Source organism: Sphaeramia orbicularis, chromosome 13, assembly GCF_902148855.1.
Source record: "Sphaeramia orbicularis chromosome 13, fSphaOr1.1, whole genome shotgun sequence".
Taxonomy (NCBI): Eukaryota; Metazoa; Chordata; class Actinopteri; order Kurtiformes; family Apogonidae; genus Sphaeramia; species Sphaeramia orbicularis.
Window position 1 is genome coordinate 20,726,502 of NC_043969.1, and position 26,924 is coordinate 20,753,425.

General features: G+C 37.5%; 1 protein-coding gene across 1 annotated transcript in view; it reads right to left on the reverse strand.

The window, feature by feature from the left end:
• Positions 1-994: 994 nt before the first annotated feature.
• dner (delta/notch-like EGF repeat containing) overlaps positions 995-26,924 on the reverse strand; it is a 104,999-nt gene continuing 79,069 nt past the window's right edge. The window contains exons 7-13 of the mRNA XM_030152097.1: positions 26,250-26,363; positions 13,280-13,513; positions 4,666-4,788; positions 4,447-4,560; positions 3,032-3,163; positions 2,706-2,952; positions 995-2,386 (exon numbers count right to left, since the gene is read on the reverse strand). Of these exons, the coding sequence (XP_030007957.1) occupies positions 2,275-2,386; positions 2,706-2,952; positions 3,032-3,163; positions 4,447-4,560; positions 4,666-4,788; positions 13,280-13,513; positions 26,250-26,363 (1,076 nt within the window). The 3' untranslated portion in view covers positions 995-2,274. The remainder of the gene's footprint in view (positions 2,387-2,705; positions 2,953-3,031; positions 3,164-4,446; positions 4,561-4,665; positions 4,789-13,279; positions 13,514-26,249; positions 26,364-26,924) is intronic.

Genomic DNA, 26,924 nt, shown 5'->3' on the forward strand with positions numbered 1-26,924 from the left:
AATAATTGTGTTCTTTAAAGTTATACAGCATCAAACAACAGAGCTGCTCTTTGCTCAGTGGGAGACATTAAATGTTTCTAAGTCTTGAAAGAGAACCTCTGCTAAATGATGTGTCGTCAAACAAAACAGTGACCCTCCAGGGCATGAAAAGGCCAAAAGTCAAGCACAAGGCCTCCACCTCAGACCAAGGTGAGAGCCGTCATTAACATGTGGTGGTCTCAGTGTGTGTGTGTGTGTGTGTGTGTGTGTGTGTCCGCACATAATATATGTAGGTGTGTTGAGCGACATGACTCTGCCGTCACAGCCTGTATTTAGAGATGTTTACTTGGGGAACATCTGGATAAAGCCTGAGGTCACTGAGGGTGTTCACAACACTCCATAAACGGTCGTTCCCACGGCTGACGGTTTAGTCTGGTGGTATGACCTTGGGATGTTATAGAAAAGCAGACACAGTGCAAAGTTTGAAGGCTTTTTTTTTTTCTTCTTTATACTTTACACAAGTTTGTCACTTTAGCCCAAAATTTATTTTAGTAGGTCACTGTGTGGTTTCATAGAATGTTTGTGGAACCTTTATCAAACAGTTCAATTTAACAAACCATTGCTGTCTCACAAGAACCAAAAAGTGAGTTAAATTTGAGCCAGAGATATGATTATGGTAAATGAAACAAGGCGCCATCTAAACATGAACGGCCAGATGGTATTTGCTTTATTCTGTGCTGCTTCTTTTGACTATATATTTTAGATTAAGAAAAAAAAAAAACACTTAAGTTGAAAACCAAACTGGGACTACAGTCTGCACTTGTGTAGAGATAAAAACGACGCATGCCAAAGTGGCACAATCCAAATTTGTCACACTGAAACTGAAAAGAAAAGCAAAAGTCCCTGAAGCTTTGAGAGTTTGTTGACCCCGAGTCGCTGGAAGATTTTGCAGCTGTGTTAAACTGATTGGTGTAAGTTTAAATACACAAGAATTTACACAAAACACCTCTGTGAGTCCATTATGTTCACTTGAGTTTTTATTGTTTACATCATTCAACATAGATAATAGGTAATCGTGTGGTTGCTGTATTTAAAATGAGAGAAAAAAAGACCAGAGGATTAGTTGAGCCTATTGTTAAAACACTGCTTGACCTTGAGAGGAACAACACAGCTGCACAGACAGAGAGTTTTCCATTGGCGGGACACAGAAGCACACACAGTATACACTGGAGCAGTCAATGTTACCTTCTGTCTTCATTTCTCCGCTCTCTCTCTCTCGGCTGCTTCCTATTCCTCTCTCAGTTAAGAGGCCTCTCTGGCAAACTGTCCAGAAATTATTCAACACTGTCATTACTAGAGGTGAATCTGTACACTGGTTCTAACAGGTACGTCGCATTAAACCGACTATGTTTCTGTGCATTGAGATAATACCTACCTATTACCAAATATCACTGAAATACATACAGTAGGATGCTAGGGTCACAGTACTCCAGTAAACCCACTTTCTTTACTATTCATACACCATGAGAAACTTGCATGTAAAGAACTGGACAATATGTATTTAAATGAAATCTCCATGAGCTCCCATGTGACTAATCATGTCAGTACATGTATGTATTGAATCTATAACCACAAATTACCCAGAGAAAATATTTGGCACAATGCTGACAGAGAGAAATACAACTGCAATGAAAAATATAACAACCAACAACAAAGTACAAAGGGTTTTAAAATAATGCAGAGAGAACATCAAATCTAACCATGCACAAAGTAAGGCAACCTACTGCAGAATTTTTTTAAATATAGAAAAGGTACAGTGTGTGCACCACAGGGAGTGCACCTATGTCTACGACACCTGTAAGGACTGTTGTCAGCACTGTCTGCTGAGTTTACACTTAGAAACTGGGCTCATAGGTGGCTGGCCCTGCCTACAGACAGACAGTCTGGTACAGACTAAAGTCATCACTCTATTGTACAGCAGAGGTTACCGGTAGTGTTGCCCATCCATCATCATTGTCAGCGTAGGTAATGCAAAGTATGCTCTTATGCTACAATAAAGCCTTATCATGGACTTTGACAGGAAAATAGATGTATCAAATTCCAGATTTCTTCTTTTGAAAGTACATGGTATATTTAGATTTTTTATTTACTTTTTTTTATTCTTCACTTTACATTCAGTTTTGTTATTTATTTTTTCTTAAGAAATACTTTAAGATTTGTACTGACGTTGTGTGTGTTATGTTGTGTGTATGTGGTGGCTTTTATGTATGTGTTGGGATGGTTGTTGCTTTTTTCTTACAAATCCTTAGTTTTAATAAGGGTAACCAAAGGCTTGTCATCAGGACTGTAGTCTTCATAGGCTATGGGGGTGGCATCATACATGGCAGGCCTGGACTTCTTGCCAAATCTAACAAGAAAGCATGAACAACATATCAATAATGCATCATCAAGATTTATTCTGTAAAGTAGCCCCATAGTTTGTTTAGACTGGGCTAAAACTGATATGGTGAATGAGGCATATTTGTCTTTAAACATATAAAAAGCTCCAAAAAAAAGGGAAAATACCCAGAAAACAGTGGATGTAAAAAAAAAAAGAAAAAAAAGAAAAGAAAATACTTAACTACACATCAACATATGACAGAAACATAAAAATGCAGGCGTTCAGAGATAACCCAAAATGATTCTTCTTCTTTGGTTAGAGTTTCTACTTAAACCTTGTTCCTCACCTGGCGTGGCGGATGGAGGCGATGGCGTTGCTGAATTCACTGTCAATGCTGCGGCAGTTGTAGAACTCCTGGTAGGCGTGACGTGACGACCCCTGGTACTCGATTCGGCTGATGCGACAGATGCCCACAATGAGGATGATGAGCATGAGGACGAAGGCCACACACAGCGCCCCAATGATGATGTAGAGGGAGTGGCGTGGCATGTTGGTCAGGGTGTCCTCAGAGTGGGCCGGCTTCCACTGCAGGTCTGACACACAGACACAGTTTTTCACTTCTCTGACATTAAATGAATGGCTGGACAGATGATTTCTGACAGGATGACTTACGGATTTCGCAGCTGGGCCCCACCCACCCAGGTGGACAGTGACAGGTGAAGCTGTTTGATTGGTCAATGCATGTGCCACCGTGGTGACAAGGGTTACTCTCGCACTCGTTGATGTCGACCTCACACCTCTCCCCTGATTAGACACATGTGGCTGCATTCAGTAACAACTCAAGTAAAAAGCACATTGCATAAACCAGGGCTGTCAGACATATGGTCTGCAGGCCACAACTGGCCAAAGGGTTCAATCCCACCCACAGGATGAATTTGTAAAGTGGAAAAGTTACACAGAGGACGTTGACAGTCAATGGTGTCACTGAGTGTTGACAAGTTGTTTTGATCATGAAGTTAAATAGTATATTTTTCAGTTCCAAATGCCTGTTACTGCATGTTTTGCGCCTTTGTAGATTCACTGCAATCTGTAAGTTGTAATGCACAAGTGAAATGATAAATGGAGGCATAATATTGTTAAAATTTAGCTTTTTTCTTAACAAATTTCAGGTTGGTCATGGATATTCAGGTTATTTAATTTTTTTTTTAAAGGATAATTTGTAAATGTAAACATTTTCATATTAAAATGTTACTTTTTTCACTAAAACCATGAGAAAAATGTTGATGTGTTTTTATTTTATTGGCATTTAGCTGGTCCGGCCTGCTTAGCCCCGTTTCCACCAGATTCCCAGGAACTTTTATTACCAGGAATGTTTGGCTAAAATAATTCCTAGTAATCTATGAGTAAATGTATTCAAATCAGGCTCTGCCATTTAGAGTTGCCAACTTGATGACCTGCTGATTTTTTTTTTGTGTGTTCTTTAAAGTCCAGGCTCTTTGCCAGATATGCTCTTCAGATGGACAGACAGTGCATCCAGCAAATGGGCCTCATCGTCCGTCCACTTCTCTTAGTTTTCTCCATTTTCCAAATGAACACAAAAGAAGTGAAACTAGTAGAATAAAATGACAAAGTTCATAGCCATACACTGGGTAAATCAATGAATGAAAGCGTGGAACACTGCAAGTGTGTTCCACCAATCAGTATTCTTTAGCACCCAGCCCCGCCCACAAGAATTCTACAGAATCTGAAAAGTCCACCTCCCAACCAGGAAATTTTTTCAGGGAAAGTTTGGGATCAAGGGAAAGGTTTTTATCCAGGTAAATTCAATGGAAATGCGCCGAGGTTTTTCATAGTTTTGAGTATAATCAAAGTTCCTGAAAAGTGGTTCTTTAGATGAAACTGGGCTGTATGTTGAATAAAAATGAGTGACACCCATGGGATAAACTAAAGCTAAATTAATGCATCTCTTTCAGCACATTTTAAAGGCACTTATCACATCTATCATACACCCTTAATGGAGTGACCATTCTACCACCTGGTAATGTATCTGCTACACTATTCAATCTAATATATAGAACTGTGCTCACCCATATATCCAGGTGGGCAGGCACATGAAGCGTTCAGTCCTGCACTTTCACAGCGGCCTCCGTTCTGGCAACGCATCTTCAGACAAGGATCCTTGTAGATTTCACAGTGTCTGCCTGTAAAACACAAGAAAAACACAGATCCATTTTCTTTGTTATAATCCATAGAAGGCTGATTTTATAATATTTACCAACGTGTGCTTCAACTCATCATATACACACCTTCAAACTGTGGTGTGCAGACACATTCATAGGCATTGATGAGATCCCTGCAGGTGGCGTAGTTTTGACAGGGTGCAGACAGACACTCATTGTACTCCTCCTCGCAGTACAAGCCATGGTAGCCTTTATGAGACATAAATATACACATCTGTCAATACTGTAAATAGAGACAGTCATTCTGCTACAGTGTTGATTGTTGCTTATGTGCCCAGAAAAGAAGGAAAGTATATAGTAAACCATCAGTGAGTGGGCTTTTTCTTTACCAGCACCAACTCTGTGGAACAGTTTCCCCCTTGACATCACACAGTAGAAGTATTTAAAGCAGAGCTAACCCACTTGTTTACTGTTGTATACAAGCACTGAGGTGGGATGTTCTGAGTCTTATGGTGTTACTCGGATTTTAACTTGTTCTTAATTGCTTTTATTGGAATTGTATTTATTTAAAATTGTTTTCATTTATTTTATTGAATCTGTTATTTTTTTTGATTGCTGTGTTGTAAGTTGTAAATTGTATTTATATAGCACTTTTGATCAAAGTGCTATATAAATACAATTTATCATTATGATTATTATGATTATTATTATTGTTATGATTATTATGATTATGATGATGATGATGATAATTATTATTATTATTGTTATATGTTTTGTATGTACTAAACAAGCCCAGTTACAGTGATATTTGCAGCTGCAGTAGACATGTTGCGGTAACCGAGCAGCAGTTTGTTGTGTGAGTGCCTCACACACCACCTGATGTGGATTTTCCCTTCAAATGCCCTTACTTGCTGTTCTTAAAGCTGGTCTGAGCTTATCACAAATAACAGGCTTGTTTAATTAGTGCCCATTTTTTTGCTTCACCTTTAACACCATTTACAGGGATGTAATGAGAAAACAGTAAAGAGTGGTGTACTCATTCATTGGTACTGCTTTATGGATTCTGTGAAAGATTCAAGGATTTCAATCGATGACCTCCAGTCCTTTTCATCTGTCTTTAAGAACTCATGTTACACACAAGCTGGAACTATCTGGTTTACTATATGGATGCTTCTATGAAACTGGGTATATTTTGGTATCTGGCACTTTGTCAGCTTTTTAGACCCAATAATAAAAGAGAAATTTAGACATACTTCCCCCACAGGATATACCTAAAGATGACCTCAGATAAATGCAAAAAAAAGTATACTCTTGCTCTGAGCCATCCCAAAATTAATGAATTTTTAACAAAATATTGGGGTCAAAAATAGGACGAAAACTGGGACATGAAAAGCTACCAAGGTGTCAGTGCATTTGATCTGGAAAACATGGCTTGAAATGGTCTTATACAGCAATATAAATAAAGATACTGTGTTAAATTTGTTGATCCTAGTGGTTTTTCTAATCCAGACATGTGGGTTTTTCATGAACTGTCAGTCTCATTCCAGGTTTTGTGTGTAACCCATCGTGTACACTTGCGTTACATGCAGAACCTGCCCAGTTAAATGCATATACATTGCAAAAGATTTTGCAACAGCAGTCATTTTTGTGAAACACTCTGCCTTGCATAATTAGGTTAATTCCCAAAATGTGCCTGTGAGAGAATAAAGAGATATTTAAAAAAAAAAAAAAAAATAGTAGCACATAATTTTTGTGTCCTTTTGACTGTTACATGCAGATTTTTGTATTAAATACAATGTAAAATATTTGAAATAAAAATAAAATAAAAATAAACAATTAGACCCAGAGTGCTTCCAAACCAGCTTCATAACATAAGTCTACATCTAGTTTGAATTTTTAGCCCCATGTCCTATTTTTAGGGACCAGTTTCATAGAAGCACCCATATATATTAATCTATTTTCCTTATTTGCTCCAAAAAATTGTTGGAAAATCGTACACAAAAGCGTAAGCTGTCACAGCTACTATCCATCCACTGGAATAATAACGTTCAAATACTAATGTAAAATAATGTGTAAAATAAATGAATGAATGTTTGAACCAGATACATGTGGTTAGGGTCAAATAACATGCAGTGCACCATGTTTTCCATAGGATGGCAGCTGTGTACTGAGGCAGAATAAGTGTGTGAAGCATCTGAAAACATGGTCAGTGCATGGTAATAATTGCTTTCTCTGTTAGCAAGAAGCAGCAGGAAAGAAAAATGGAACGTGAAGATATGTGTGGCAGACAGTGTGTAAACGGATATGGTCTAAAGGACTGGCGTGGTTACAACTGTGAGACAGATTAGGTGTCAGTGAATGTAGGGATGCCATTGTATAATAAATCTGATCCCATTGTGTATTTATCATCAGGAAAAAGCCGTATTGTCAGCATGTTAATGTGGCTTTATACACCTGCACATAGTAACTAAACGGCTGCACTGGATTGAAATGTCTCAATATCTGAGCGCTGAAATCACCAAAGAGTCTATGTCTTTAGAGCCCATGTAAAACTAGACTACCAATCTGTTTTCATTAACTCCATTCCCACTGGAGTCACTAAATTTCTCAGCGGGGTGCCAGTGTTGACAAAGTTTCAACAATCCCTCCCTGGGCCTTAGCTAACGTGTGTTTGGAGAAGGAAAGAGGGGCAATAAATGAGGATCCCTGTTAGAGCCTCCAGGGTCGTCTCTGTGAAATGCCAGTGAAATGTCAAGTGCTTTTCCAAGACACTGTCTGCTTTCTGTGGGCTGGTTGGTGGGCTGGCAGCCTCTAGTGTGAGCCGGATTACAGGAAACTGGAGGATGGATCCTTCTACATATCAGCTCCCCAGCAGCTTTCTTCAAGACAGCCAGCAGGCATTTACACAATCACAACACACATCCACACACTTGTACAAGGCAGACAAGCATGAACACACAATCAGACCTCAGACACCAGCTGGCATTCTGATGAGGTGGAGAAAAGGTCAGTTTCGGTCCAAAACATTTCGTATGTGTGTGTTTATTTGTAATGTCTGGGTTACTAATTACAAATCACCAATTTTCACCAATCCCATTAGACAGGGCCGTTTGAGCAGGGACATTTCATTGGATGGTAGCATCTGCTCAACCAGCAAAGTCACACACACAGAAAAACTGATTAGAGCCACACACACACACCTATTACAGCCTCTCCATGGTAACCAGACAACAGATGATGTGAGGTAAATGAGGTGAGGTAAACGGCAGGAAGATAAAGATGAGGAAGGACAAAAGGACAAACAGAAGCAAAAAATATGAAAAACATTCACAACTGAAGTGACAATGATGATGAAGATGATGATGATAATGACAATGATGAAAAAAATTGAAATGGTAAATGGACTGCACTTATATAGCGCATTTTCAACACCTTCATGATGCCCAAAGCATGGACTGACCCATTCACGCACACACCTGTAGGCAGCTGCTGTCATGCCCTGCTGGGAGCAATTTAGGTTCAGTGTCTTGCCCAAGGACACTTCGACATGTGAATAGTTGGAGGCAGGATTCAAACCGCTGACCCTTTGGTCACTGGACGACCTGCTCTACCAACTGAGCCAAAGCCGCAAGTAATTAATGACTGAAAATAAAGAATCAGCTCCTATAAACACAGCTTTGAAAACCAGAAATGACATTTTGTGCCATCATTAAAATAGTATATAAAAGAACAGCTATGTGCATTATCTGACACCTTCTGTGAGGCGTACTTTAATACATTTGCTGCTCTATGTCCATATGCAGCGTGTACAAGTGTGTTTTTAGTTTACTGGCCAACAGGCCGTAAGCTATTGTCATCATGCGGCGTCTGTCATCATCAGTCATCATCTGTCGTCGTCTGTCGTCGTCTGTCGTCGTCTGTCGTCGTCTGTCGTCGTCTGTCGTCCGTTACAAAACTTTCAATTGTCTTCTTCTCCGAAACTACAACTCCAATTCACTTCAAACTTGGTATACAGCTTCTTAATGATGATGTCAACAAAAGTTAGTGAATATACTTGGATCCGGATCTGATTCTGGATTTGGTGCGACTTTGAAAAATTTCCCTATTATAAGAGATAGGAAGTGGATCGATGCAATAACTCAGTAAATATAAATGATATCAAGTTGAAGTTTCTACAGTCCAGCCCTGATGGGGAGATGACCAAAACCTAATGTCCACATGCTGATCAGGATCTTCTGGATCCGGGAACTGATGAAAAATTTAACATGGGCTCTTATGGGGAAAACATTTCAATCGTCTTCTTCTCCAAAACTGCAGTTCTGATTGACTTCAAACTTGGTATACAGCTTCTTTATGACGATGTCAACACAAGGTATTGAAATTATTTCGATCCGGATCTGATTCTGGATTTGGTGCGACTTTGAAAAATTTCCCCATTGTAACAGATAGGAAGTGGATTGATCCAATAAATCTGTAAGTATCAATGATATCAAGTTGGAATTTGAATTTTTTACAGATCTGATTGGAATATGACCAAAACATGGGCTATTTCTGTAATATAATAAATACACATAACTGGGTGATAATAAATGGCATCTGAATACATTTCCCAAAGCTTTTCATTTGGCCGGTAAGCTACAGGGCCATTGGTCCTATTTTTCTTGTTCACTTCAATCAGCTCACACACAACATCTTATCGCATGTACTTCAGTCATAATTAACTGTTCAGGGATCTGCAGAAAACACAGTCTTGTTTAGGAAACAGAAAAGCAAAGAAAGAGGAGTCAGGAAACTTAAATACTGATGCATGGAAGGAATTTTTAAAATATGTCCCATCAAAAATGTGAAATAATAAAAGTGGTTGATGTAAGCCAGGCATGTCCAAAGTCCGGCCCGGGGGCCAATCACGGCCCGCGGTCAGATTTTATACGGCCCACAGCTTCAGTTTTAGAATGTGTTATTTATGGCCCGCTGGACTGTTGAACCGAGTACATGAATCATAAAAGGTTCAAAATGCAGTTTCTCCTTTCACCTCATGGTGGCAGCACCACTCTAACTCTATCTGGCTCTGTGACCTTACCGTGAACCCTTTTCGCTAATTTCTAACCACGGCGCCTGTAAATAAAAAAACGGAAGTTGACAGTGAGGGCCGCCGCTTCCAGGAGAGATGGGAAGTACAATTTTTTTCACTGAAAATCGAGGCAATTATGTTTGCCGAATTTGTCAACAGACTGTTGCCTTGTTTAAGGAATTCAATGTAAAGAGACACTAGCAGATAAAACATGCTAACGCATATGACAAGCTAGCAGGGAGTTTGCGCTCCGAAAAAGTGAAGCAAATTCAAGCTGCTTTAAACTCACAACAGTGACTCTTCATGTGAACCTGAGTTCAGTGAATTCACCACCAGGACAGGATACCAAGTTGCCAGGTTAGTTGCCTCTAACTGCTGGTGTTGTGTACTTGTAGATGTGACACAAATATTACTTTCTGAATAATTTTGTGAAAGACAAGAGTAAGAGTTATATGTTTTCATCTGAAATGTTAACAGACTTTGCATTACTGAGTAATATATGAGTAACGATTACTCATATAAGTCATGTTTTAAATGAATGTGGGGTTAAGATTTTTATCAACTTCTTGGATGTTTAAGATACTCCACACAGTTTGTTCTATGTTATCTGACTCCAGATGTGAAAGGAAGGCAGAATTGTTTTTTTTTAATTTGTTCACACCTGAGTGGTTCAGATTTGGTTACACTGCCATTTAAAAAAATGATATTGTGACAATGAAAATAAACTTGCTGTAAAACAGCGCGTTTATATGCAATTTTTACTGTTTAAAAAACATCCGAAGGGACCACTGGCCCCTGGCAATCTCCACATGATCAGATCTGGCCCTCTTTAAAAAAAGTTTGGACACCCCTGATGTAAGCCATCAAGACTCTTCATAATGTTTTACTTGATATCACTGTGCCCTGAAATGTGTAAATACAATCAGAAGCCTTTGTTTACAGTATTGTACAGGAAGCTTTTTTAGAGAAAGTTCTGTTTTGGTCTGTCTGTTTTTTGTCTTCGTGTGCTGTATGCAAAGCTGCTGGATACTTCAATTTCCTTCGGGATTAAAAAAGTATCTATCTATCTATCTATCTATCTATCTATCTATCTATCTATCTATCTATCTATCTATCTATCTATCTATCTATCTATCTATCTATCTATCTATCTATCTATCTATCTATCTATAAAATGTTCTTGAACAAAAGTTTGCAGTTTTTGGATATTTCCCTGGTTAAAACCACACTGCAAGACAAGCTTTTGCAGATAAATTACGATGAGTTATCAAATAAGACATCAAGACTGGGGCTTACATATATAGTTCAGTGACAGCTGGTATAAACAGAAAGCAGTGGGGGCAAAGTGTCAAATTATGTTTATGAGCCACAGGGAACGTCATCTATCTCACTGTTCCAGGAAGGTAATTGAAAGACAATGCATGATGATAACTCATCATTCCACTCAATTGATTTAATCACAATGGCATCAGCATGGATGCCATGATGAACCACTCACTAAAAGCATAATTTATCCAGATGATATTTACTACTCTGTCTACTGAATCTGAGCCAATGAAGAAGTCAGCATCCTTTCACTTGTCACTGACTTTTATGTACAGGTTATGAAAACAGAAACAGAATTGCAGAGGCAGTATCTTATAGACCCTATAAGTGTGTAAATCTGTCACACATTCAGACACACTGAAAAACATTTCCAGGTTGTATCTCATCCATGGCACAAGTACAGTTCACTGGTCAGGATTTATGATAATGCAAAGATGTGTACAGTCTATGTAAGGCTTATAAATGCAAAAAATCATCATAATATGTGTTTTTTTTTTTTTTTTTTTTTGGGGGGGGGGGTAGAAAAATGTGAAATTGAAAGGCATGAGAGAGAGGAGAGTTGAAAAGCACCCAACTCAACTTATGTCTGATTTGTCTGGCGGGTGCTGCTTTCCCCACCCCTCATCACACCAGCCTTCTAATACACCTCGGATTCCAAATAACTCATTTCTACTCTGTTTGTTTAGTTCAGACAAACAACAGAACAAGTGTGCACTCTTCCATTGTGCATCTCTGCTAATGTCAACAGAAAATACAGACTCTAACACAAACGTAACCTGAGCACATGAACAACCTTTAATAGTGTGAGTGTTCAGATTATTGCATCATAAATTAGGTCTGGGAAACCTCAGTATCACGGCTGATCATAATGTGTCATATTATCTACTTCTCATAGGGATTGTACAGATCATCTCAGTAAAAAATAAACAGATGTGCTGTCACAACGTTCCTACTCTGATAACAATTGTTTTAAAAGGCCAATTTATCAGTGTAACTTTGGAATTTTGTAGACGATATTGGGGTAGTTTATAGGTTTGTAGCATTAATGTCACAGGTCATTAGGGTAATGACTTTATTTCAGTTTTTTCAGAGCAAACGTTATCATCTGTCTGCACATAAATGACTGGTTTCAGTCACATTAATTTGCAGAGTTTGCATCACATGTTTTGCTACTGGTGAAGAAATAATGATGTAGAATTACCATAAGTCCATGAGCTTCTGAACTCTGATGTGCATTGAGTTATTTACACAGATACTTCAGAGTGATGTAGGAGTGTAAAACATTATGGTTCGCAACAAAACTTTGCAGAGAAAAACATGTCAGCCACAGACCATGGATCATCTTGATAGTTTTTCTCAGTTCAACTGGACTGGTTTAGCTCTTTTTGAAAAACAGCTAAACCAGTCCAGTTTTTTTCAAAAAGAGCTAAACCAGTGCAGTTGAACCGAGAAAAACTACCAAGAAGAATGATGACCTGGGCAAATGAGAACCTACAAAGACACAAACCATGGAATTACATGAAACAGTGCAGTTACTACAGATGTATGTACAGGAAAATGTGGAGTCATATTTACTTCATCTAGATTTTGTCAAAATGCTGCAATAATGTCAATCCAAAATGATGCAGAAATGCAAAGTTTTGGTAAAATCAACAAAAAGCAGTCACTCACAGTACAAGCTCTCAGAAACCAGAGAAACTACTTGTTATGGTTTGGATATTACTCCCCGAACTATTACGACAGATGACAGCATTGTAATTCACACTCATCCTCAAAAGATGGTCACATGGTTTTTTGACCAGAATGTCCATCATTACTATGGTTGTGTGAGGAAAATGTTCAGGATAGAATAATAAAAAAAAACAAAAAAAAAAACACAATAAGTATATGCATTACTGTGTCCACTTTGTGATTCAATGTCAAATTAATTTTTCATGGCATTACCACTGATCCTGACCTGAGATGTCATTAGCTGTTAATGGATGTAATTTCACCATCACATGTGACACTGAGACACTTCACCATCAGCTGATCAGACCATAGGAAAAACACTTGGAAGAAGATTTGTTAAAGGTGCTGTGCTTTAACATTTTCAGTGCAACAGCTATACCCTTGAATTAACACAGCGTATAGTTTGTGGGAGAGAACAGAGCGGCCCACTGAGCATTTAACATATGCTCTTTTCAGTGTGTTATTGTGTTAAAGCTTTAAATAAACACACCTCTACCTGACTTTGGCTAGTCTGAGCTATACCTGCCCAAAGCAGTACAACTTTAGAGTCCGCAGCAGCCTCTGCCTTCACTGTTAGCATCAGTTACTACATTGGCTGAGTCTGCAGCTCACCTGGGATGCACAGACACCTGTAGCTGTTGCCCACACTGCGGCAGACCCCGTGGGCACAGGGGTTCAGGGCACAGAAGTCCACCAGCTGGGCACACGTGGGGCCGGTGAAGCCCGCTGTGCAGCTGCAGCCGAATCCCAGGGGGCCGGGGCCCTGAGCGTAGCATGTGCCATTATTGTGACAGGGGCTGGAGGCACAGGGGTCCACCTTCTGCTCACATGTGGCACCCTGGTAACCTGAGGGAGGACGGGATGGCAGGAGACAGAAAAAAAGAGTTTAATGTGAAATAACATTCTTACAAACACACCGATGGACCAGTACCATTGTCAAATCAAAACTTACACATAATCAAGATCTTATTTCAACCTTTCAGTTTTTCATCTCTTACTCGCTACATATCTCGAGCTGCACTATGGATAACAAGAAGTTACTGCAAAGGGTCATTAACATCACAAAGAAAATCACTGGTCACTCCCTTCTTTACCTGAAGGACCTCTACAGTACCTGCTGCCTCAACCATAAAGACCCAGCGTTACCTTTGTGGCAGTTCCCAAATAAATTTTTGTCTCTATTTATCCTTACTTCTGTGATTTATCACCATTTTTCATAGTATCATCCTCTGTATTCTGCTTTTTTTCAGTGAAAATCTGGTATTTTCTTATATTTAATTTACTGATCATGTACTTTAATCATCATGCTGACATTACATTTGAGTCTTATTATCTCAAAACAGAGAAAAATTTGACTCAGACTTTTTCAGTAAAATACATAATTAACTGAACATAAACCAAGTGTTTCCATCCACTGTCATTGATCCAACTCCATGGGTTTTACGGTGAATCAATGTTGTAGAGGATGACAGTGTTTCCACGGTAACTACGGAGCCTCTGAACATCCACATGGGTCATATCTGTTGACCATGAAAAGGTGACAAACTGCATTTTACACTAATTATTTATAAGTATTGACAGGATTAATGGATAAACAGGTATAAACATTTTAGATCATAGATGGTTTTTGTCGATGGTGGATGTTTGGGTCTTTATGGGTTTCGAGCAGCAGCCTGAGGGCCTGTACACACCCAGAACACCGGGTGTTCGAGCTGCTGCCCTCTGGCAGGATATTCAGGGTGCTGCGCTCACAGACTAACAGCCTAGTCCTAGTTACAGTGGGCCCCCAGCAATACGTTTTACACAATATATTTATTATTTTTGCACATATTCGTATTTTTGCACACACAGATTTCATCTTGTGCATATTTTGTTCTGTTTTTATTGTTGCATACCACCTTTTTTTTTTGCTGCACCATGGGGAGCAGCACTCATTTCTTCCTCTTTAATGTCCATGTATTCGTGCACAACTGACTATTAGAGATAAAAAAAAGGAGGACAATAAGTTAAACTGCCACGTCAACTTGATTCACACATTAGCATTTCCACTTCATTTTTGCTATTTTAACTTTCTCAATTTACTGTCCTCAATATTTCTTTATTTAACTTAATTCAATAGAGACAATGTGAGTATCTATAGCTAAGTACCCAAGTAAAAAAGGAAAAAGTGTTTATTTACATGTTAGATTATAAAGAACGATAATTACAAGGACTATTCAAATATGAATAAAAAAAGGGCATCACATTGTACAACAGATAGTTTACTGAGGACACTGTTTGAAATGAGTGTTAAAAATTTAATTGTTTGAAGCTGGAAAGTTGATGACCGTCCTGAAAACAATGACAGTTGAAATTACTGAGATTCTTAAAACTCAGCAAATCGCATTTGTTGAATATATTTCAACGCTGAAACAAGAGTGTGTTTTTGTTTGTTTTAAATAAAGATCTTGTGGAGTGATACTTCTGGTTGAAGTGTCATTCTGTCCAAAATGAACCAGCAAGTGAAGCAGTACACAATTTGTAAAAAAAAACAAAAAAAAACATTGTGTGCACAAAAACCCAGCTGCCTTCATTATTCATGTCTGACTTTAAAGGGGTTATATTTACTGCTATATGTAGTGATGTTCAACTATCAACAAAAGGCAGAAGTTGTGTATTAAAACTCACTCACTGATACCAAAACCACCAACAAAGGAATGCTACAGAATCTGCAGACTGTATCATTCACTTACTTACTTACTTACTTAGGTGTCCTTGGTGTCCCACCCCATTTTGTGTCTAATAAGTGTAAAAGAAATGTTATTTCAGCTTCAAAATTCATTAATTTCCTTTAGAGCTGTTCAACAACAATGCTTCTACTTTTATCACTTTGTCACTTTCTTTGACTCTGAAAGTTGTTTAACAGTCTTCACTTCATTTTGACATATTGTGCCACTTGGATCAAAGACCCCTTGGTGTTAGTTTTCAATGAACTGGGAATCAAGGCTATAGTGACTCACTACTGCCTCTTGTGGTCAAACACAGTGTTAATATTAGCACAAAGCTGTGAAGAAATTCACTTCATACCTCTGTCATATGTAACACAGTGACATCTTTGACATAATGTCAGAACTGTTTTTACTAAACACACTAATAATAACTGTAAGATCTTTGAACATTTTAAAGCAGAAATACTACATATAGTTCCTTTAAAGGCAAATGTGGAGATATTTTTAGAATCATTTAGAGAATAATTAGTGTTTTATTTCAACTGGCTTTTTTTAAACATCCTACAAACATTCTATGTGTGTATGCACATATTCAGTAAAACACCGTATTTGATACACCAGTCCTGGACATGAATCACTGATGATTAAAGACTACAGGATACATCTTTGATGTCCTTTGCATGTCAATTTTATTCTTGAGATGCAAAACTTCTGCTACTTAACACACTTCACTTCACTTCTCTTTGTAGGAGACTGGTTTCTACCTCGCCTCCTCTCATTAGCTTATACACCTCTGCATCTTTCACCTACCTCCTCTAAAAATAACTCCCTGTCTTCTTCTGCCTTCACTTCCCATGAGAACTCTATTGTATTGCAGAGGAGAACAAGACTCTGCTGTGTTCAGCATGTACATGCATATACCATACCGTAGTGTGATATATTGTGTGTTGGCCCTCACTAACATCATTTTCACAGTAACATCCCTGAGCTGACTCCACCGGAGAGCACACTCCATTGAGCTAATGAAGAGATCTCTCTCAAAGCAACCATTGATCTGTAGGACTTTATTCCAGTGTTTGGAGAGAACATTTATCATTCAGCAGCAGAGACAGACGTAATCTGCAACAGTCAGGGGAAAATCTCACCCAAAGCTCCTGCTTTCTCTCTGTCCACTGCCTCGTTCTGCTTCATCCTCCACTTTCTCTTCTCTTCTCTTCTCTTCTCTTCTCTTCTCTTCTCTTCTCTTCTCTTCTCTTCTCTTCTCTTCTCTTCTCTTCTCCTCTCCTCTTCTTTTCTCTTCTCTCCTCTTCTCTTGTCCCCACTGATCTCCCTTCCCTCCACCTGTCTCTTCTTTTTCCCTTATCTCACATATGTTTCCACACAAACAGTCCACACTTTTTTTTTTTTTTTTTTTTTTTTTACAAAATCAGTTACATGATTTGTATTTGCTCTGTAATGGTTGAATCCCTTGCTTTTCACTTTATTTAGCCTCATTTACTCTGAAGAATTTAGTTGTGCTTGAGGATGCTGTGGACTATGACCTGCTTTGACGATCTGAAATGTAATGACTTTGAAGTGACCCAAAGACACAAAAAGGAAAATGTATTCTTTCTTTTTATTCTACAAATGTTTGTGTATTGACCCCTTCACTGACAGATCTAATCTCTAATCAAATCTGAGGTTGGCTAAAAAAAAAAGTCCCACACTTTAATGACATTTTACTGGACAGCTGGACAAAAAACGCAAAAAAACAAACAAACCACATCTTAAAAATGGACATGATATTGTCTGATAGTAGATGCTAAAAACACACTCTCTCTGCTCTAAAATATTAATTAAGGAGTAACCACTCAACTATTAAAGCCAAAGGGACTATTTATATATTTCAAATAGATCTGTAGTTCAATATTTGGTATAACTGTGTGTTTTGAGATCATCACTACTGTGGATTAGAACTGAACCATGCATTGGACAGTATGAACAGAAGGATTAATGTTATGTTTTAAATGTCCTCCACTATAATCTGTCTAATTGTCTGTACCTTTATCTATCCTATAAAGACCCAAATATCGACCGTCGATCAAAAGCATCTACTGATCTAAACTGTTGATCCACTAACCCTATCAACAATACATGTAAATAATAGGTGTAAAATTCAGTTTGTCATCTTTTCATGGTCATCAAATATGACCCATTTGGATGTTCAGAGGCTTCATAATGAACGTGGAAACATTGTCATCTTCAACAGCACTGATTCACTAGTAAAACCTGTTAAGTTCAATAAATGGCAGTGGATGCAGACACTTGGTCTATGTTCAGTTAATGATGTATTTTACTGAAAAAGTCACTTTTTTTTATCAGTTTTTTCTTTTTTGATATAATAACCTTTGACTTTACTCTGACCTTTTATGAACATCTATGATGATCAGTCAATTAAACATAGGAAAACAGCTGATTTTCACTGGAAAAAATGTTAAATTCAGAGGATAGTATATAATAAACTGTGATAAGTCGCTTGAGAAAGGTTAAAAAAGAAAGAAAAAATCATTTGGGAACTGCCACAAAAGTCACACTGGGTCCTTATGGGTTAAATGAAGATGTACAAAAACATAGTGACATGAGACCTGGCTGATGCGGAGGAGTCTGTTCATTCCTGCTGGCACTCAAACCTGCCAACTTTAACAGAAGTTAAGGGTTTAAATATAGCATGGCCTCTCACTCCCCTGCTCTGCCACATTGACTGGAGGCAGTCACCGTACTGACACTCACACATTCCTCTTCTGTCAGAGTGTATGCGTGTTTGAGGGTGAGAAAGAGAGTAAAGATCAAGAAAAAATGTGAGAGGGAATCAGTGGTGTTTGATGAGGAGCCAGAGTGCACAATTCACCTGCACCCAGACATTCCTGTCTATAACGGTATATTCACATGGGTTTAACTGCTTCATCACTTCATCTTGACGTGAGAGAAAAAATACCAGAAGTAAGATTAAACTCTAATTATCACTCCCAAAGAATGGTATTTCAATCAGCAGAGGCTTAAAATAGAAGGTCACGTATATGAAAAAATAATGATCAAGAAATACACTTTGGTGCTGTGACCCCAGCAGGAAAATCACCCTGAAAAGTGGTCATTTGAATTAGGAGTTGCACTTATGGAGAAATCTTCCTTGGAGAATAGACACTGGGGGTGGTGATGGACATGAAGCTGACGATGTCGTTCCTTCAGAGAGTTAAAGTGAGACCACACTACATAACTGAGGTGGTGAAGGAGTGGAGGAGGGCTGCGAAACAGCCATGAAACAGAAATGACAGCTGAATGACAGAAGAGTGAAGGGAAACTTTCAAAATTTGACAGCTCGCATGTGGAAGCGTAGTATGGAGAGAGTCAGGTTGGGATGAGATGAAGACTGAAGCTGCATGATAGAGTTTGGAGATACTGGGAAACTGACTGAACTTTTGAGAAGTTTCATAAAACAAACAGCACTTCACATATAGACAACTGAATGATGTGGAGGGAATAAAAAGTTGACATAATTACCTGACTTGAATCGATTAAAATAATAGTTTAGTTACAATTGTCCTGAATCAAAGCTTTGTTTCCCTAATTTCACCGGTTCCACAGTTGTGTTTCACACGAACACTTATTATGACGAATGGGACGCCAGCATCAACACAAACAAATAACATGGAGAGTAGCTCAGAAGACACAAGGACAAAAAGGCAGAAAATGTCTATATGTTCACTTTCCTTCACTGGAACCGTCACTTACTCACTTAAACTTTTAAGCTTTAACATAAACATTAAAAATATTTGGCTTTATTTTTTTTTTAGTTTAGTTTTTTAGTTCCATCTTAAGTTGCTTGTGGAAACTTTTATAGATAGATAGATAGATAGATAGATAGATAGATAGATAGATAGATAGATAGATAGATAGATAGATAGATAGATAGATAGATAGATAGATAGATAGATAGATAGATAGATAGATATGGCTATATTAAAAAAGCACTGCTTCTTTGTTGAAGGATTTTATTATGTTAAGACAGAAAACACCCACTCGTTCCCTGATGGATGCTTTAATGTTGACAATAAAAATGCATCTCTTGCTAAGTTAGTCTAACAGACACAGTTTTGTACTTTAAAAGCTACTACAGTGGTCATATCATCCATAATTTCACTTATTTTTTGTGTCATTTGAATAGACTTTTGAAGTTAAATATGCTGAGCAGCTCACAAACGAAGCTTATGAGTGTCTGTGCATCGCTGAGGATTTTCTGTCTCTGAAAAAAGGAACTAAAAGACAAAAGAGAAAATGTCAGTGTCACTCTAAACAAAGTGACAGGAACTAGTTCTTTAGGGAAAAGGAGGAAGTAGGAGGAAGAAAAGAGAACAGCAGATCTTCTTTTACAAACTCTCTTCTCATTTGTCTTTTGTTTATCTTGTCTTTTCTCTGTTCTGACTTGAAAGACTTTACATAGGAAAGAAATGTAGAACTTGTAAAGTTGGTGAAAATATTGACTGCAACAGAAAAATGTTCAAATTGATATTTTTTTAAAGACATTAACTTAAAAGATATTACTACATTAAAAGAACTAAAGATAAGGTAAGATAAGATAAGATAAGATAAGATAAGATAAGATAAGATAAGATAAGATAAGATAAGATAAGACTTCATTTATCCTGTGATGGGGAGATTTCTCATTAAACAGCAGCAACAATAACAACAAGCAAGTGCAGAGAAAAGACAGACAGAAAAACAACAAACAAATGAAAAATTAAATATAAAGATTAAAAAAATAAGAAATCTGGTATTTTAATAAACATTCATATACATTTAGAATTATATATTATCTATATATTTACTCGTACAGTGGGGTTGGACATGCTGTGAAGAGTAGGAGGTGGGGGGGTGGGGGGTACTGAGAACTGTTATATATTTAAAAATGTCACCAATTGGCAGTAAATTCCAACCTACACAACTTGGAATGAGAAACTCTGCATATTTTTTCCTGCAGGACTTTCTCCTCTTCAGCATTTTTATTAATTTATCATCTCATCAATTACTGCGGAAATCACCGCTGATGACTGTAAAAACTGAATGTCACAAATTAACACGACACTGCCGCAACAAAAATTAATCACTTCTCTGTACATGATTTAATTAGTTGGTGATATATTGGTTTTTGAAGGTACATCAAATGAGATGTAGAATGCGGCAATACCATTTATATTGATATACTTTGATGTTGTGTTACATAAGTGTTTTTTGTTTGTTTTTTTGTGCGAAGCTTTGCATCTTTCTCTTTTGCTGAAGACCCCCTACAGTTTCATAATGAACTGGAAACATTTTTACTCTTCTCATTATCACATAACAGATCTCTAACACTGCTTTGTATATATACCGTGTGTTTATATAAAGGATTACTGCATGGTCTGATGTCTGAAGTCACCGGTGTCTACAGAGGATAGTGAAGTGATCTAAACTCATTTACGTAGTGACATGTTAAAGGAGACAAACTGAACTCTGTTATTCCTACCAAATTCTAGCCCAGCAATATTAACACTAAAGACAACGCATGATCCAACATTCTCTATAATATGTCATATTTTAATTTACAGCACTGTTTTTCATTATTTTCTGATCAATTCCCCTGAAAAACAAATCCACAGATTAATTTAGATCTTCTACTACATAAGAATCTAGTTATGGTAAAAAAAAAAAAAAAAGTGTTTTAATAAACGGTTTGTGTTTTCATTACAACTGAACAACTGACTAGAGAAACACTATATGGTCAAAAATACTAGGACACATCACATTCACAATTTGTAACACTTCCCATGCCCATTGATTTGAAATATTATCATGATAAAAATGCTTATGTCAGTGGTTATCAATAATTATCATGATCAAGAATCATCTCAATATTATTTAAGGCTGCTTTTTCATCTTGAGTGAGAATTATTTGTGATTTAAAATAATTATTTACATGAGAATGTGAAAAAAAGAGGTAGAGGAAGGATATTTGAAACAACCATAGCAATGAAAAGAATGAAATGTAGACTTATAAATGTGTGTGATTTTAATGACAGTGTAAAGAAAAAAAAGCCTAAACATGAAACAAAAAATTATTGCAACAATATTTATCACAATCTTACATCATATTATGACATTTGTTAATATTATCTTGTAGCCTAGGTCCTAGTTGGCAATGAAACACCTGATTCACCTGAACACGTGTCCCAATCACACATACAGTCTTTTCCATAAGCATTTCAACAGTGACACAAATTGGGTAATGTTGCCTCTGTACACCATCACAGTGGATTAGAAATGAAGATGTGACATGACTAAAGTGTAGAGTTTCAAGTTTAATTCAAGGGGTTTAACAAAAATATTACATCAACCAAATGTTGATGAGTTGTTGCTTGTTTGTGGGCTTTCTACCTTCAGTTTAGTCTTCATGTTCTACTGGGTGCTAGTGATGTGCGGATCGATACTGGAATATCGATATCTTCGATACCAGATCTTTACACTCTAGAATTGATTCACAATCAAAATATCGATCCTTCTGATACTTTGGTCATTTGACGTAATGTATATCAGGAACACAGTGGAAAGCAGCTAAACTATTGGGATTTTGTGCAAATAATACGTGATTGGTGGGAACTACTTTTTCTTCCGCCTGGGTAAGTGTGTACTGTGTCATGCTACTCAGTCAGTCAACTCTGACTCAGTCTGTACTGAGCAAAAAACGGAACAGACTAAATGGGAAAACAGTTAAAGGAGTGATATTTTGCCTTTTTAAAATGGAATTATGCATTTTAAAACATTTCCCTGTGGTCTACATAAACTGTAAATGCTATACTTGGGTCTGAATTCTTCATTAATTCAACTCCACAGGTCCATCTTCAAACCTATTTCTGAGTAATGACACAAGAAATGACATTTTGAGTGCTGGCCCTTTAAATGCAAATGCCCCGCCCCCTCCAGGTTGTTGACTGTGCTGCTCTGTTCTGTTCAGCCACTTGTGTTTGTTAATACAACCAACAACTGAACATTTTAGGTAATCGGCTTGAAGTTTGGACGTATTTTCAGTATGGACTACAACCGCTGCTGCTGCTGACAAACAATTATGGCGTACTTGGAGGAATGTTCAGAAGTCTTGACTTTATATGTGCAAATGTCATGATGTAACTAGTTATAAACGTAACAAATTAAGAAGGAATTAAAACAGGTTGTAGAAATCCACTTGATTTTTGCCCAAATGAATATAAAGATAGCTTTGCAGCACCTGGAGGGTTCAAATTCAAACTTTATGAACTATTAGGGTCCAAATACACAAATAAATGTACCAAAGACTAATAAAAGTGGGTTTAGCAAAATATGACCCCTTTAATATGCTGTTGTTCCTTAACAAAAGCTTGTGAATGGAAAGTGTTGATGTTGCATGCCTTTGTTGAAGTGTTACATGTTCAGTATTTTCATGTTTCATGTTAACACATTCATGTAATGTTAATTAATATACAAGTTTTAATTTTTATAATAGTTTTTAATAATAAAGCAATAATTACTTTTATGTCTTTTATTCTTTATGACGTTATGATTTGAAATACTTTTTTTTTTCCAGACATTAAGTGTATTTGTACAGCGTATCAGATCAGTATTGCCGATACCTGCCTGAATTTTACTTGGTATTGGATCAGAAAGGAAATCTGTGGTATCGAACATCACTACTGGGTGTGACTTGGCCACAGAAGAACAACCTATTACCCATCCGTAACAGTGACTCTCTCCCCATATTAGAATCCAGACTTAAAACTCACCTTTTCAAAATAACTTACCAACCATAAGTTTTACTCTCCATTTCACATTTTTTATTTCTATGTATTGTAATTACTCTATCTGTTGGCTTACTTCTTTGTATTTTATGCATTTTTACCTCCGCCAGGAGGTATTGTGATCGCTTTGCTTTGTGTGCGTGCATGTTTGTTTGTTAGCAAGATAACTCAAAAAGTTATGGACGGATTTCCAGGAAATTTTCAGGAAATGTTGATACTGGTACAAGGAAGAAATGATTAAATTTTGGTGGTGATTGGGGCGGGGGGGGGGGGGGGGGGGGGGGCATGCCCCACCCCACCTAGGCCCAACATTTCCTGAAAATTTCATGAAAATTCATCCATAACTTTTGGAGTTATCCTGGTAACAAACAAATAAACAAACAAACAAGCATGCACGGGAAGCAGAGCTGTCTTGGCGGAGGTCTGCACTCTCTGAGTGCTTTTCTTGTCCATTTTATTCTCTGCTGTACAGTGTCCTTGGGTGTCCTGAAAGGTGCTTTTAAATAAAATGTCTTATGATTATGATAATTATTATCATGATAATTATCATAATAATACTAATAATACTACTACTACTACTACTAATAATAATAATAATAATAATAATAATTATTATTATTATTATTATTATTATTATTATTATTATTATTATTATTATTATTATCATAATAATAATTATCGTATTTTTGACCATTCAGCCTGAGCATACTGAGCTAAGATTTCCCACCAATTCAACAATATTTTTCAGAAGAAATATGCTTTTTTTTTTGTCATAATCAGATATGTCTGTGATATTTTGGTGGTTGAGTTTAACACATTTTCTATTTTAAAACTCTCTAAACAGAAATAAAATGATTCAGAAAGTCTACAGTAAAAAGGAAGTGTAAGCAAAAGTAAAAGTTGTTTCTGAAAAACTACATTTTCACTTAATAAACCTATGAGAATGTTTACTCACCAGACAAATTCACCTATTAATTAAATGTGTCTGGCACAGTTCTCACAGCCGCTCTCAGTGCTGTTTCTTTCACTCACTGAAAATAAATACACATGATGTGGATTATAAATTCTGCCACTCTTTGGAGACCTTGTTTTATTTTTTGGCAGCAGCACTCTAACAATGCAGTCAGGTGCTGCTGTGTGTGTGAAACTCCACATTGAGAGTGAACCGACTGCTGGGAGTTGTGCCTGGAACAAAGACAGTACCTTCTCGCCAGGTTTTTATATCCATCTGCTACTTCTTTATTTATGTGTCTCCCCTGTAACTGTTGCATCTCCTGTATTTTGCACGTCTATGTGTGAATCCGTGAATATACATGGCTTGTACATGGTGTGCATTTATCGCGAACTAGTGTGCTGTTGTTGAGAAGTGCTGTTTCTGCAGAAGTTTTGCGGTCACAGATTTCCCCCGAGAGGCTCGATGCAGGTCGCTGGGGCTACGAAGACTAATTAGGATAGAGGAGGAAGTTTAAATTAAGCATCTCAGTGGCACAGATACTGTTAAACATGGAGCAAATACACACAGAACTGGAGTGAGACAGCTGAAAATATGCTTAGTACTGTAAGATGTGCATGTATTTTAAGAGTACATGTACTCAATTTCATACGGCTACACAAACTCCACAGACTGTTGAACATCAGTGTTCAGGAGCCCCAAGTCATTTAGAGACAGAATTGTTGCCTCAATCTATTCTACTACAATGTTTTCAGAGAAGTTGACATATTTGTGTTCGGTGTTTGTACTGCTGTGATGGTGGAGAATCTGATGTTTGGAAGGATTGCTATTGATTTGAAGTGTCTCACATGCTGTTTCTATCACTGCCTCACTGTATGTGGGTCTGGTTTGTGTTTATTATTCAATATATGTGGTCTCAGCTCATATAATGTTCGTATGATCCTCTACTTCACTTAAAGCACCACTGGGCAAAAATTTCATAATTTCAATATTATAATTTTAGTCATGTAAGAGGATGTGAGACTTTTCCACCTACTCTTTGCAGGTCTTGTCATTATGGAAGTAAATCTGTGCCATCAGATATTGAATAGCTGTATTTCGCAAGAGTGTTTTTTCGAATAGTTGTATTTCGTAAATTGAATTTTTTTTATAGCTGAATTTGTTTTTGAATAGTTGAATTTCAATTTTTTTTTTACACATAGAGTTTCATAATCTGAATTCAGCTATTTTAAAAAAAAATAGTTTTTTGATTCAATATTCTCAAATACAATGCATTTCAAATTCAATATAAAACTACAAAAGCCCTCAGAGAGCGCAGACCTCCGCCAAGGCAGATCAGTCCCCCCCCACCCCGATCACCAACAAAATTGAATAATTTGTTACTTGTGCCAGTATCAACATTTCCTGAAAATTTCATCAAAATCCATCCATAGCTTTTAGAGTTATCTTGCTAACAGACAGACAAACAAACCCCAATGAAAACATAGCCTTTGCTGTTCCTTGGTAGAGGTAAAAATTCAATATAGCACAGACATCTTGACCAGGCAAAACCAATGGAGTAATGAGCCACTTGATTCTAACTTTCACCCAATCATGCGTCGCACCAAAGATCACGTGATACTCAGGCAGTGGAACACATATGCGTCAATCATGTGAAATGCCACACCTGCACACCTACAACTTTGTCGAAATTGTAGAAATATCACTTTTGTTTTGTGGAAAACTGTAATGGAAACCCAGTTACTGAAATGGACTAAAAGGAGAGAGCCGCTGCTGTTTTTCCCCTAATTTTGGCTCCTGTCGCTTTAATGTTAAGCCTCCCCTGCTGCACCAGCAATTAAAGTCTGTTTCTACCACTGCTGTTGAATCCCAAAGGACTCCATTTGTATATAAATGTTTTATTCATTTGCTTGTAAAAATGTAAAAGACCCAGTGCTTCAAAAAAACAAAATGACCTACACGCTGCACACACTGATCTACTCTCAGCACAAACAAACCATTTATTTCTGGCGGTTTAGGTGATATCTTCTGGCTCTCATACAGAAAACTCTCACAGATATCAGGTGTAACAGATTGGGTCCTACCTTCAGGACAGTAGCACCTGGGCCCAGCCAGGCTGCTGAAACATGTGGCTCCATTCTTGCATGGCTCAGACAGGCAGTGGTCGACCAGCAACTGGCAGCGCTCCCCCTCATAACCTTCAAATCGAAGCAGAAGCATCAGTGCAAGTTGGCATGTTTTCACGATGCTCGGTCAACTGCAGCTAAAAATGGCTAGCACTAGGAATAGTTCAAAACAAAGCTTCTATACTATTAAGATTTTTACCTTTTTCACTATTGACACATTATTGCAGGTAAACGTGCTGCTGTGAATTAGCATCTGTAGAAGTGTCATTAAAGCTGATCTGAGTATGTGCTTGTGTTCGTTTTCTTCAGTGGTTTTGCTCTACTGTGTGTTTTAGGCTCAAAACAGGGTGCAATATCAGAAAGAGACAGCGAGGAATTTAAGTTTGACAGGTTTATACTAAATAAGGCACTCAGAATGTACATTAATAAGAGATTTAGGATGTTGAACATGAACTGTGAACTGGAACACGCTGAACAACAACAAGTATTTGAATTTTGGTCCAGTAGTTTTGGTTTTGGAGCTCTTTTTTTCTAAATCAGTCCAGCTGCTCTTTGTCACCTGGTTGAACTCCAAAAAGCAGTTGGTAAACTTGTAAAACTTGGTAAAACTTGGTAAAAAAATACAGAAAAAAA